General features: G+C 34.6%; 1 protein-coding gene across 1 annotated transcript; it reads left to right on the top strand.

The window, feature by feature from the left end:
• Nucleotides 1–3,938: 3,938 nt before the first annotated feature.
• Nucleotides 3,939–5,123, top strand: LOC145120399 (protein MODIFYING WALL LIGNIN-1-like). The gene is made up of 3 exons (XM_079056227.1): nt 3,939–4,071; nt 4,173–4,363; nt 4,461–5,123. The coding sequence occupies exons 1-3, from the start codon at nt 3,976–3,978 to the stop codon at nt 4,804–4,806; spliced, it is 633 nt and encodes a 210-aa protein (XP_078912353.1). The 5' UTR covers nt 3,939–3,975; the 3' UTR covers nt 4,807–5,123.
• The last annotated feature ends 8,840 nt before the right edge of the window (nt 5,124–13,963 follow it).

The following is a 13,963-nucleotide window of genomic DNA, read 5'->3' as shown; positions in this document are numbered from 1 at the left end:
AAGGGTTTAAAGCAACCTCTATTCTTACTCCCCCTCCTGTTGTGCTTGCAGTTTCCTCTAATCAGTATCGACAACCTTAAAGGGTTGCTTATGATGAGTGTGCATTTTGCAAACAGAAAAATCATTGGAAAGCTCAATGTCCATTGTTAGTCAACAAGGGTAAATCTAGTCAACCTCAGCCGGGACAACAAAATAGGTCTGGTCAACAGAAGTTTCAGCCACGTTCCTCTGGTACTCCTCCATGGACCCCTCATCCTCCATAGTTTGTTGCTGCTGCTATACCACAAGTTGATATAGATTCTGTTGGAAACATGCCACCATCTGCATTGGATCCCAAGGTGTTTGAGAGTTTCTGACAGTATTTGGCCTCTAATCCCACTGCCATGTCTGCATCTATGTCTCATTCTGGTCCTACTTCATCTGGTACATCAGGTATTCCCTCATCTTTGTGGATTTTAGATTCTGGTGTAACCCATCATATGACTACTCATTTGTCATCATTTACTTCTTTGTCTCAAGTGTCATCTATTTCTGTTAAGTCTGCTAGTGATACATCTATGCTAGTTGAGGGTGTTGGGTTTGTCTCTATTTCTCATATCACTCTCCCAGATGTTTATTACATTCCCAAACTTAGTTTGAATCTTGCCTCAGTCATTCAGTTATGTAAGTCTGGTAACTGGGTGTTCTTTTCTGATTTTGTCTGTTTTATACAGGATCAACACACCCAGAAGGTGATTGGGATCGGCCGTAGGGTGGGGCAACTATATGTCTTGGAGGTTCTCAAAGTATCTGTTGTTGCTGCCTCCAACATTGATTTATCTTCTTTCCGTTTGAGTCCTTTGTCGTCTAAGTTTTATCTTTGGCATTCTCGTTTGGGACATGTTTCTGTATCACGTTTGAATTTTTTTAGCATCTAGTGGTGTTTTTTTGGGACATGAGGGTTTTTAAAAACAGTAGGGAAATGTTTATAAATATTGTGATTATTTAGGATTGGGGAAGTTCTTAGTAAAAATTAGACACAAATACATACATTGCAGTATTGGAATAATGGAGAGGCTCAAAATTGATTGTCTTGTGCGATGTTGGTAGCTAAAGTCTTAATATGATAATAAAATCAGTTTTGCTTGAGAGCAAGCAAAAGACATGTGTGGGGTATTTTGATATTGTCATATTTATACATATATTTAGGCATTATTTAAATACATTTTAAGCTATATTTTTGTTATTTGCGAAGATATTTGGTACTTATTGAGTTAAATTACATTATGTAGCCAAATATGACATTCATGAGGAAAATGGACCAAAACCGACAAAAGTTGAAACCTAGAAAAACTGGAGTTGAGATGGGAGCTTAATGGAGCTTAAAAGAAGAGAAAATTGAGTCAAATAGAAGCTCAAGACATGAGAATTACTTCTCACGACGTGAGTACAAATTCTGCCATAAGATAACTACACAGAATACAGTTTCCTTGCCGAACACGATTTATGTTGAGCTCACGACGTGAGAAGTGATATTTGGAAACTATAAATATCCCTTTGAATATCGACTTTGAAGAGGTTGGATCTGATTTTCTAGAGAGATAATCGATTTTAGAGGCCAGAGATCTATGAAAAACAACATTTGGAGGAGAGAACACTTGGAGATTGAAGATTTGAAGATCACACATCACATTCGGTTTGCATCGATTTAATTATGTCGAATTCTTATGTTTTTGTGTGCTTATTTTCTGCTTTGAATAGCTAATCATTAGGCTTTTGTTTAGTGTAGATGAACCCTAATACTATGTGTTAGTTTCTAGCATATATTTTGATTTTATGAAGTTGGTTAATGCATGTGTTTGATTATCATTACCTAGCATGTTAAAGTTTGCATCTTTGTTGCTTAGATTCAAGTTAACTATAGTTTAATGATCTTTTGAATTGCATAAACTTGTTTACCTAGTAGTTTATGATCATTAAATTGCTAGAGTTAGGGTTAATCACATCTTAGATTAAGTAATAAAGGTAACAACTTTAACTTTGTTGAAGCACGTTAATTTGATCGTAATTATGTTTAACCTAGATATATCTTACATAGCCCAATTATCATTAATTATCAATTATGTGTTGGCTTTTGTATGATCATTACATAGTATTTCATAAATGGGTGAAAATATTAAGAGATCAGATCAAGATTGCTAATAATTACATTTAAAATGGTAATCAACTGAAAAAATACATACTTAGAAACTACACATAGAAAAAGAGGTATTCGAAACTAAAAAGAAGTGTCTTCTAAATCTTGTTTACAATCGTTTCTAGTTGAGTGCTTAGTTTTAAATTAATTTGAACTTGCAAAATCAGATAAAAACCCCTTCTTTAATTATTATTTTTAGATTAATTTTAGTAATTATATTATTAGCTAAATCCGTTCCCTGTGTTCGATACTCAGCTTACCTAAACTATTCTATAAATTTGACTAGGTAGACTGTCTAAGTACAATTAGTTAGTTAAATAGGTTAGGATTATAAGTTTAAAACTAGATACTATATAAACTGCACATCAGTGCTACTACTATTTTAATGGTCCAAAAAAATACACAAATTGTGCAACAAATACTAGCCTAAAACTATTAAAAAGAAAACTAAATAGCCCAAACTCATAAAAGAATAGCGCAAATGTAAATAAAATATTATCTGAAGACCCAAGTTAGTCATTAAACCCAATTCCCATTTGACCCATCAGAAAGAAAGAATCAATCGATCGTAGGAAGCCATAAATGAAAAAAAAATGACTGCATGTTGTGAAAAGTTGAAGGACGCACAACACATGAAAAAAAAAACAATGTGAAGGCTTCAATCGATTCCAAGTTAAAACCAAGCTCCAATGTATTTCAATTTTCCGCTTCTAAGAAAATCGGTTTTGAGTGGCTTTCTTCAAACACTACAACGAAACAAGTAGTTATATTTTTAGGTTTATGAAATTACTCAAATTAGTTGTTTTTTGTTGAAATTTCCTAATGTTTAGGTAAAATTAGTAGTTGTTTATCTTGAAATTAATTGTTGACTTGTTGTTAGACTTGTTTCATTGATTGTATTGCTAAGTTGTTGAGTTGTTGGATTGCTTAATTGTTGATATTGAATTGTTATGGTAAAATTGGATCTTTTTTTAGAAGAACAAGAATCATTGAATCAAGCGTTGGAGGATACTTCAAACGACCATGCTTCAGTGATTCAAGTTTTCAATGATCCTCTAAAAGACCATGCTCCAATCAATCATCCCCTCCGATTACTAATGTAAATCCACAGCCTACAACAACTCCAATTACAAATTTTGAATTGAAAGATCTTCCAAAAACTCAGGGGATAGACAAAAGATTACAACTTACAATCCAAATCAAAGCGATGAAACAATGATGATATATTTTCTTCAAAGTCATTGTCAACCAAATAGTCATACATTCCTTTTAAGTTACCAAAATCAAAGCAATTGGTATGTTACGATATTTCAAAAGACACTTTATTTTGTGTTTACTTATATTTGATGTACAAAATTTTATACCTCAAGAGCGTATCGTCAAAGCATCTTAAACAAAAGGATAAAGTTTAATATATTATATAAAAAGAATTATAAAATTTATGAAAAGAATTTTGATTCATATAGAATGAAATGAGTTAAACCATATTCCTTACCTTAATAATTGAACCATTCTAACCGTCAATTACAGGACACTTTATTCATAAAATAATAATAATAATAATAATAATAATAATAATAATAATAATGACAAACTTTGTTATGCAAAATTTTATATACTTATTTACCATTAAAGAATGGTTGACCATGTTGGGTCGACATAAGAAAGTAAACGTCGTATTTTGTTTCTTAGTATCCACTTGAATGTGTACCTATCTATATATACTTACGCTTTCCTTCACAAGCTGTATTCATCCACAAGCTTCTTCATTAACACTCTGTTTCACACAGACCTCATTAATGGATACCAAAGTTGCAGTTTACTGCGCAATTGCAGCGGTCCTCGGAATAATATCTGCAGCCACCGGTTTTGCAGGGGAAGCAACTAGGGTTAAGGTAATTAAAAAAATCAATATGCTTGTTATTTGTTAATTTAAACTAACGAAATGATTTTGACATTATAATGATATATGTGTTGTGGGCATGCACGAATGCAGGCTTCTGAAGTCTTTATCGTGCTTGATTCATGTGTTTATCCAAGTAGTCCAGCACTTGCACTTGGAATCATATCAGCAGTGTTCACAATCATTACACGAATTTACATAAGTGTTTCGTTTGGTGGATCTGGTTGTTGTCGAAGCGACCCTAATTCGACCCCAATTTCAAAACTTCTTTTTGTATTGTCATGGTACGTACGTAGGCCACATGGATATTCTTGTTTTCTGATTATCATCATGACTATCTTTACGCTATCGAATAAAACTAACATATTTTTGAACATCCAGGGTAGCTTCAGTTATAGCTGTGATACTATTGCTTACAGCTGCAGGACTAAATAATAGACAAGGCGGGCAGATTGATTCATATGGTTATATTACATGTTATGTTGTGAAGCCAGGAATATTTGCAGCAGGAGCTATATTAGCTCTGTTAAGTGCAGTTTTCGGGATTGGTGCGTATCTTACAATATCTTCAGCAACACAAGACGCTACTGGTCCTACAGGTCCACTCCCAGTTGGTGCCGGTGTTGATCTCGAGAAATATCCTCAGCAATACACCCCTCAGCAGTACACTCATCAGCAATACCCTCCTCAGCAGTACCCTGCTCAGCAATACCCTCCACAACAATAGAAAAAATAATGACCAATCCATCACACGATCAGTTTACACACTTTTTTGATTGTTTGCTTATATTCATGAGTAGATCGTATATATATGAAACTTTGGTGCAGAGAAAAAAGATTTACAAAGGTTGTTACTTTGAAGATATTTACTTTTTATGGGTGTGTTGAGTTTCTCGGATGTTTTATCTCAGACTCTCAGTTACTATGTTTCAGTTTCCTAAAAGTTTGAAGTGTAATTTATAGTTCAATTTTCAGTCCTTCGGTTCTTCCAGTTTGTGTTAGTCATCGATTAATTATTAGAATATTTATTGGATCGAGAAATCATATATGAAGCCTTACTTTCATTCATTTTATCCCAATATATCTTTTGTCATACTTTTGTAAACGAAATTGCATTTACATCTATTAAATTTTAGAACGGTAGGTGACTTTTTTATGCATCTATCATAATGTAAACAGAACCAAAAATATATAATTAAAGGATGTACAATACCACACTAAGACGACGTTGTTTCCGTTTTGAAAAACTAAAACATTTACAATCTACAAACACAGTTGAAAAAAAATATGTTAACTTATTCGGCCTTTAAAAAAAATTGTTTATTTCTTAAAGTATGAAATGTTTTTTTAATTTTTTTTTAATTTTTTTTTAACTTAAGATAAAGACCACAGTTTTATAATATTTATATCTGATTTATACAATTGTCATAACAAAGTTGTTTGGAAACACTCATATGGTTGAACCTCATCCCATTTTGATCTTGTTTTATAATATTTACATTAACTTCTCAACATTTTGATCTAGTTTTATAATACTAGCATGTGGTTGAACCTCATCGCCATCGTCCTCATTAATTCGTACATATGATGATTTTTATAAACTTATTACAAACATATTTATTTTTTAGTCAAATAAATAAGATAAAGCTCTTTGAATAAAAGAAAATGTGAGTAAACATGATGACTATAATGTTAGTCTATATATTATTAGTCTGCGTGTTTATGGGCCCCTTTGTCTTTAGCCCATTAGGGTTTCTGTCTAGCTAGTATTTATATATGCTTTATTCTTTGTAGTCTTTACGCTTTTCTTTGAGAACCCTTGTAATTTCTCTTTATCAAAATCATATGACAATGTTATCATGTTATCAGAGCGGAGGTTCGATACGTTGTTAGAAGTCTTTGTAGCAGTCATCTAGGGTTACTGTTGCATGCCGTACTCGTTTGTTGTCGTTGGTATTCGTTGTTGATGTTTTGATTCGTTGTTACTGTTGATTCGTTATTGCTGCTGTTGGTTCGTTGTTGCTATTGATTCGTAATTGTTGCTGTTGGTTCGTTATTCAATTGATTGCTTCCGCTGGTTTGTTACTCCTTTCATTCTCAGATTGTTATACTGTCATTGTGGTTATTTATTCACTATCAACATGACTGCAAAGGATGATTCCCTTCAGTCAATCAGTACTCGTTTGGATGGAAAGAATTATACGTATTGGAGTTACGTTATGAAGAACTTCCTTCGTGGGAAGAATATGTGGGGATATGTCACTGGGACTAAAGCCAAACCCTCAGTGCCTCAAACTGAGAATTTTGATCTGTTGCTTGATGCTTGGGAGACTGATAATTCCAAGGTCATTACTTGGATTAATAACTATGTTACTCAGTCTATTGGTATGCAGTTGGCCAAATATGACACAACAAAAGAAGTTTGGAATCACTTGGAGAGACTGTATACTCAGTCCAGTTTTGCTAAACAATATCAGTTAGAATATGATATTCGTGCTCTTTAACAGAATAACCAGAGTATTCAAGATTTCTATGTCGCTATGTTTGATCTGTGGGACCAATTGGCTCTTACTGAATCTAAAGAGTTAAAAGATTTTGAGCCTTACATTGCTAGGGGAAGAACAACGCTTTGTCCAGTTCTTGATGGCCTTGCGTTCAGATTTTGAAGGCCTACGTGGAACCATTCTTCATCGATCTCCTCTTCCCTTAGTGGATTCTGTTGTCCATGAGTTAATTGCAGAAGAGACTCGTATCAAGGCTCATGCGGATAAAGGGTTTAAAGCAACCTCTATTCCTACTCACGCTCCTGCTATGCTTGTTGTTTCCTCCAACCCGTCTCGACAAACGTCAAGGGTTACTTATGATGAGTGCGCATTCTGCAAACAGAAAAATCATTGGAAAGCTCAGTGTTCATTGTTGGTCAACAAGGGTAAATCTGGTCAACCTCAGTCAGGGCAACAAAATAGGTCTGGTCAACAGAAGTTTCAGCCGCGTTCCTCTGGTACTCCTCCATGGACCCCTCGTCCTCCACAATTTGCTGCTGCTACTGTACCACCAGTTGACACAGAATCCGTTGGACACATGCTACCATCTACATTGGATCCCAAGGTGTTTGAGAGCTTCAGACAGTATTTGGCTTCTAATCCCACTGCCATGTCTGCATCTATGTCTCATTCTGGTCCTTCTTCATCTGGTACATCAGGTATTCCCTCATTTTTGTGGATTTTAGATTCTGGTGCAACCCATCATATGACTCCTCATTTGTCATCATTTACTTCTTTGTCGCAAGTGTCATCTATTTCTGTTAAGTCTGCTAGTGACACATCTATGCTAGTTGAGGGTGTTGGTTCTGTCTGTGTTTCTCATATCACTCTTCCTGATGTTTATTACATTCCCAAACGTACTTTGAATCTTGCCTCAGTCAGTCAGTTATGTAAGTCTGGTAACTGGGTGTTCTTTTCTGATTCTGTCTGTGTTATACAGGATCAACACACCCAGAAGGTGATTGGGATCGGCCGTAGGGTGGGGAAACTATATGCCTTGGAGGTCCTCAAAGTATCTGCTGTTGCTGCTTCCATCATTGATTTATCTTCTTTTCGTTTGAGTCCTTTGTCGTCTGAGTTTTATCTTTGGCATTCTCGTTTGGGACATGTGTCTTTATCACGTTTGAATTTTTTAGCATCTAGTGGTGTTTTGGGTCATTTAAACTCTTGTGATATTTCTGATTGTAGTGGGTGCAAACTGGCAAAAATTCTCTGTTTTACCCTTCAATAAAAGTATGTCTTGTTCTACTGCTCCTTTTGACATTATTCATTCTGGTGTATGGGTTCCTGCACCAGTATCCACAAAGGATGGGTCAACATATTATGTATCTTTTATAGATGATTATACTCGATATACATGGGTTTATCTTATGAAACGCAAATCTGATTTCTTTGATATTACAGCAATTTTAGAGCTCTTGTTAAAACTCAACATTTGGCTGTGATTAAGTGCTTCAGGTGTGACTTAGGGGGTGAATATACATCTAATGATTTCACTCAGTTACTTGCTTCTGATGGTACCATACACCAGTCTTCGTGTACTGACACACCTCAGCAAAACGGTGTGGCAGCACGAAAACATCGTCATATTGTTGAGACTGCTCGCTCATTGCTCCTGTCTGCGCAGGTCCCTAGTGCCTTTTGGGGAGAAGCAGTCCTAACTGCTGTGTATGTGATCAATCGTATCCCTACTTTATTGAATTTAGGAATATCTCCTTTTGAGAAGTTATATGGTCATCTACCAGACTACTCTTCCTTACGAGTTTTTGTATGTACTTGTTTTGTTCTTCGTCCTCATGTTGAAAGGAACAAGTTGCGGCCGAAATCTGCTATTTGTGTATTTTTGGGGTATGTTATTGGTCAGAAAGGATACCGTTGCTATGATCCTGTGAGTCAGAAGTTATATGTTTCCCGGCACGTTACTTTTTTGGAACATATTACTTTCTACTCGATTCCTGCTACAGCCCACAATGTAACGAAGTCCGATCTTCTGCGTATTGATCCGTTTAATGAAGATATAGAGGCTCGAGATTCATCTATGCCACATGATCCCTCAGCTCATGACACACCCACTTCTTCAGAGGGTGCCTCGACTCCACCTGTTCCTGAGCTTGATCCTCCGATTATTGAAGTTGAGGATCCACCTCCACCACCACCCCTCAGGAGATCTTCTCGTCCTGTCAAGTCCACCAAGCTACCAGATTTTTCTTAGTCTACATATTCAGGACCGTTTGCTTCTTTTATAGCAAGTATCCATCATCTGTCTGAACCTAAATCATATAGAGAAGCTGTTACAGATCCTCTTTGGCAGAATGCTATGGCTGAAGAACTCACTGCTCTCCATCAGACTCATACATGGGATTTGGTTTCTCTTCGTCCTGGGAAACATACGATAGGTTGTCTTTGGGTGTACAAGATAAAAACAAAAGCTGATGGTTCTGTTGAACGATACAAGGCTAGACTTGTAGCAAAATGGTATTCCCAACAGTATGGATTTGACTACGAGGAAACATTTGCCCATGTTGCAAAGATGAAGACAGTTCGTACTATGATTGCAGTTGCATCCATCCGACAGTGGAAGATCTTTCAAATGGATGTCAATAATGCCTTTTTAAATGGTGACCTTCATGAAGAGGTTTATATGACCCCTCCTCCAGGAATTCAGCACCGACCGGGTGAGGTTTGTCGGCTTCGCAAAGCTTTGTATGAGCTCAAGCAAGCCCCTCGTGCTTGGTTTGAGAAATTCTCCACAGTGATTACCTCTCTTGGATTTGTCCAGAGTAATCACGATTCTGCTCTGTTTATTAGATGCTCGAGTGCAGGACGGATTCTTCTGTCCTTATATGTGGATGACATGATTATTACAGGTGATGACCATGGTGGTATTGAGTCTTTGAAGCATGATCTAGCTCGTCGATTTGCTATGAAGGATTTGGGCTTGATGCGTTATTTCTTGGGTATTGAGGTTGCTCAGTCTAAGAAAGGGTACCTTCTTTCCCAGACTAAATATATATCTGACTTGTTTACACGAGCGGGCCTCTCTGACAATCGGACTGTTGATACTCCTCTTGAAACCAATACACGATATTCTCCTACTGATGGTGTTCCTTTGTCCGATCCGAATCTTTATCGCACTGTGGTGGGAAGTTTGGTTTATCTCACAGTTACTCGTCCAGATATTGCTCATGCTGTTCATGTTGTCAGTTAGTTTGTTACTGCTCCTACCTCTGTTCATTGGGGAGCTGTTCTTCGCATTCTGAGATATCTTCGTGGCACTCAGTTTTAGACTTTCTTGTTTCCCTCGACGTCTTCTCTTGAGTTATGTGCCTATAGTGATGCTGATTGGGATGGTGATCGTCATGATCGTAAGTCCACCACTGGATTTTGTGTATTCCTTGGAGAGTCTCTAATTTCATGTAAGAGCAAGAAACAGGATGTTGTCTCTAGATCTTCTACGGAGGCTGAATATCATGCTATGGCTGTAACTACATGTGAGATTATCTGGTTACAGTGGCTGCTTGCGGATATGGGAGTTTACATTTGTTCATCTACTCCCTTGCATTGTGATAATAAAAGTGCTATACAAATTACGAAGAATTTTGTTTTTCATGAGCAGACGAAGCACATTGAGATTGATTGTCATTTTACCCGTCATCACCTGCAGCTTGGGACCATTTCGCTTCCATTTGTTTCATCAACCTTACAACTTGCGGATATTTTTACGAAAGCTTTATCGGCTTCTCGGTTTCGGTTCTTATGTGACAAACTCTCAATGCTAATTGCAACGGCATTGTAAGTTTGAGGGGGGATGTTAGTCTATATATTATTAGCCCGCTTGTTTATGGGCCCTTTTGTCTTTAGCCCATTAGGGTTTCTGTCTAGCTAGTATTTATATCTGCTTTATTCTTTGTAGTCTTTACGCTTTTCTTTGAGAACTCTTGTAATTTCTCTTTATCATAATCATATGACAATGTTATCATATAATAGGTAAAATAACCAGTGACAATAATCTAGGATGGGTCGTCTTTCCTTAAATTTATGAAATATTGGCTAAAGATAAACTTGATGTAGAACATATGCAGACTTAAGCTGGTTCAAGGATATGGTGTTGTTATATAGCTAGAAGGGATATTGGACGGCCATTGAATATTTTCATGATGGGCGGGGGAAATAAGATATAAGTATTTTGAATAATACAACCTTTATTGAAGGACTAAACAATCAGTCTTTCGAGAAGACTAAACAGGTTGTAGCAACGAGTTGTATTGAAGGACTAAACAATCAGTCTTTCGAGAAGACCGAGGACGATATCAATGTTAACCTGGGATTGTGAGGAAGAGGCAAGGTAAATCCAAACGTGTGAAATTTTGATAAATCTTGTCATTTAGAAGTAAGGGCATTATTGTCCATTTAATGTTTTGCATCTAAATATGTTACATTTATTTTAAAGGCGGTGGTTGTAAGCATTGATCCTCGTAGACAATATTTGACAAGTGAAGATGAGGTTGGATTCAAGGCTATTAAACTAGAAAACCTTGGTGAGTAAGAGTAGAATTATCAATTATGTATTTTATGTTATATAATAAATTTGAATAACTTATAAATTTTTTGTTTTGTTAGGCCCAAATGAGGAAGAGTATGTCTGGTATCACTGCATCAGTGCACTGTAAGTGTTGTAAATAGCAACATATATCTAAGTTTGACCAAATTTTTTATTTTGTTGTATAAATGATGTTTATTGTAATATTTATTAATTGTTTTTTATTGTAATGTGTAAATAGCCCTTACATGTTGTTGTATAGATGATGTTTTTGTAATGTGTTAATGCAATGAATTTTTATTTCATTTTGACCAAATTAATTGTTTTTTATTTAAAAAAATTATGGTTTTTTTTTAAAAAAAAGTAATTAGCTACGGATTAACTACAAAAAATCCGTAGCTATTTACTTCTGTAGCTATTCCGTAGCTATTTAGTTCCATAGCTATTCCGTAGCTATTCAATTATGTAGCTATTTTGTAGGACATCTGTATCTATTTATTTCCGTAGCTATTCCGTAACTATGGTAGCTACGAAAAATTCCGTAGCTATAATTTAGCCAGGGACCATTATGCTACAGACATTTTTCCGTAGCAATTCCGTAGCTATCCGCTTATAGCTACGGAATAGCTACGGATTGTACTGTAGCTATTGAACCTTCTGGTAGTGGCAGAATCCTTTTAAGGAGTTGTAGCACCCATAAATCGAGGTCGGATGTTTTCATGTAAAAGTTTGCAAATTCAAAACACTTTATTTTTATATTAAATAACTAGGAAGGAGAATATTAATCAATAATAAGAATTATTAATTAAATAATAAAAAAATAATAATTTAAGGCTTAATAATAAATAAAGTAAATGATTAAAAGTGGTTATATCATATTTGAATATTAATAAGGTGAATGAATAAAAAAATTAAAAAGCATTAAAATATAAATTACAATAAATAGAAAGCAACAATGAATCATTTAGATGTTTAGGGGTCTTTATAAACTGACAATTACAGAGGTACCAAGTATCTCGAGGAAGTCTGGTTTTGGAAGCAAATGGACCAGAATTGAAATATCAGGTTATAAACCAGTTTCCTACGGTGAAACCCTAAGCAGTCACACTAGGACAACTACGAGGTGCAATGACATATCAGAATGGGCATGGATGACTATGTGAATATGTATGGTACCTTTTATATGATGTTCAAAAGGGTTATTATGATATATATATATATATATATATATATATATATATATATATATATATATATATATATATATATATATATATATATATATATAGGTTTAGGTTATTTTGTTTTTACTAACTATTGTGTGTCAGAATGCACAGATCTGGATCACTGGATGGAATAGAATTGAGAATCTACAATAGGGTAACATGTACCATATAATCACATAAATTTCAGCATAATGATATTTTTGTCAAACGACCTATATTAACAAAGAAAATTTTCGGATTTTAAGGGATTTGTAGATCTCTTATTTTAAAAAATCTGATTTTTTTTAAATTAATTCTAATATAGTTTTTAATAATAACCGATTTTATTCTGTAAGAATGACAGAGTCAACCATAAACTAGTAAAGATATTTACGATTTTATTCTTGCAGAATATGGTTATAATCAAGATATTTTTTTTATATTAACATGCTTAAAGAATTGTACAACATATTATCAAGAATTACATTTTCTAAAGAATACGGATTTTATTCTTAAAGAATACTCCTATATTATTAACTTTGTTTAAGAATCAGGGTCCAAAAATAAACAAGAAAACACATTGCAATCACATTCTATAAGAATACATTGTTTTAGAGTTAGTAATTCTTATAATCTCCATTCGACAACTATTGTTCATCTCCGTCTCACACTCCATGTCCCGATGACCATTGTTCATCTCCATCATACACCATCATCCAACCTTCAAGCCATTAATCATCATGTTCCCTTCACGCATTCTATGAGAAATTTGCCATGAAATCAAGCATTCTATGAGAATAACTGCCATAAAATCAAATTATGTAAGAATAACATTATGTGAGAATACTTTTATATGACAAATAATAAAACAAAATTTGGTAATTTTGACAGAATAAATTTGGTCTATTCTAAAAGAATATATGGATTATTTCAAAAACATACACATCAATAATTTGATTCTTTAAATTTTGTTACAAAACTTAATTATTTGGATTCTTTAATTTTAATTTTTTGTAAAAAAAAAAGCTTCCCTTTTTGTTGTTTATATGAATTTGGAATATAAATTAGATATATAAACAAAGAAAGAATTGATCCTACATATACTTATTGTTTTTTGTTAGCTAGAGCAAAAACAAATGCTTAATATCAAGTATTCTTATAGAATGTAATCCTCGAGTCACTTGGTCAAGTAATCCTCGAGTCGCTTGATCCAAATAATCGACTTAATCTAATTATAGTGATTCTAGATACTACGTTGTAGCTAACACAGAGGACAATACGTTGGAAAAAAATCAGCTTATTACAAGTTAGTATGTGGGAGATATGGCAGTTCAACGATCACAAAAATTTCTGAACAAAGTAAAAGTGCTAAAAATACAGCTATAACATCCCATGTTCGAAAGACTGTAACTGAGCCACTATTAATCCAATTAAAATGACTTCATAACATAACTTGTAGCTAACAGAAAGGAGAATATGCAGAAAAAATTTCAAATCAATCCAAGCTAGTACGAGAGAGATATGACAGTTCAAAGGTTACAAAAAACTTGGCTGAAATATTTGATTCAAGCATTTTAGCAAACACTTGGCGGGTAA

This window comes from Lactuca virosa, chromosome 6 (genome assembly GCF_052849685.1).
Source record: "Lactuca virosa cultivar CGN04683 chromosome 6, Lactuca_virosa_CGN04683_v6, whole genome shotgun sequence".
Taxonomy (NCBI): Eukaryota; Viridiplantae; Streptophyta; class Magnoliopsida; order Asterales; family Asteraceae; genus Lactuca; species Lactuca virosa.
Note: the sequence above shows the minus strand (reverse complement) of the source record. Positions and strands in the feature narration are given on the sequence as shown.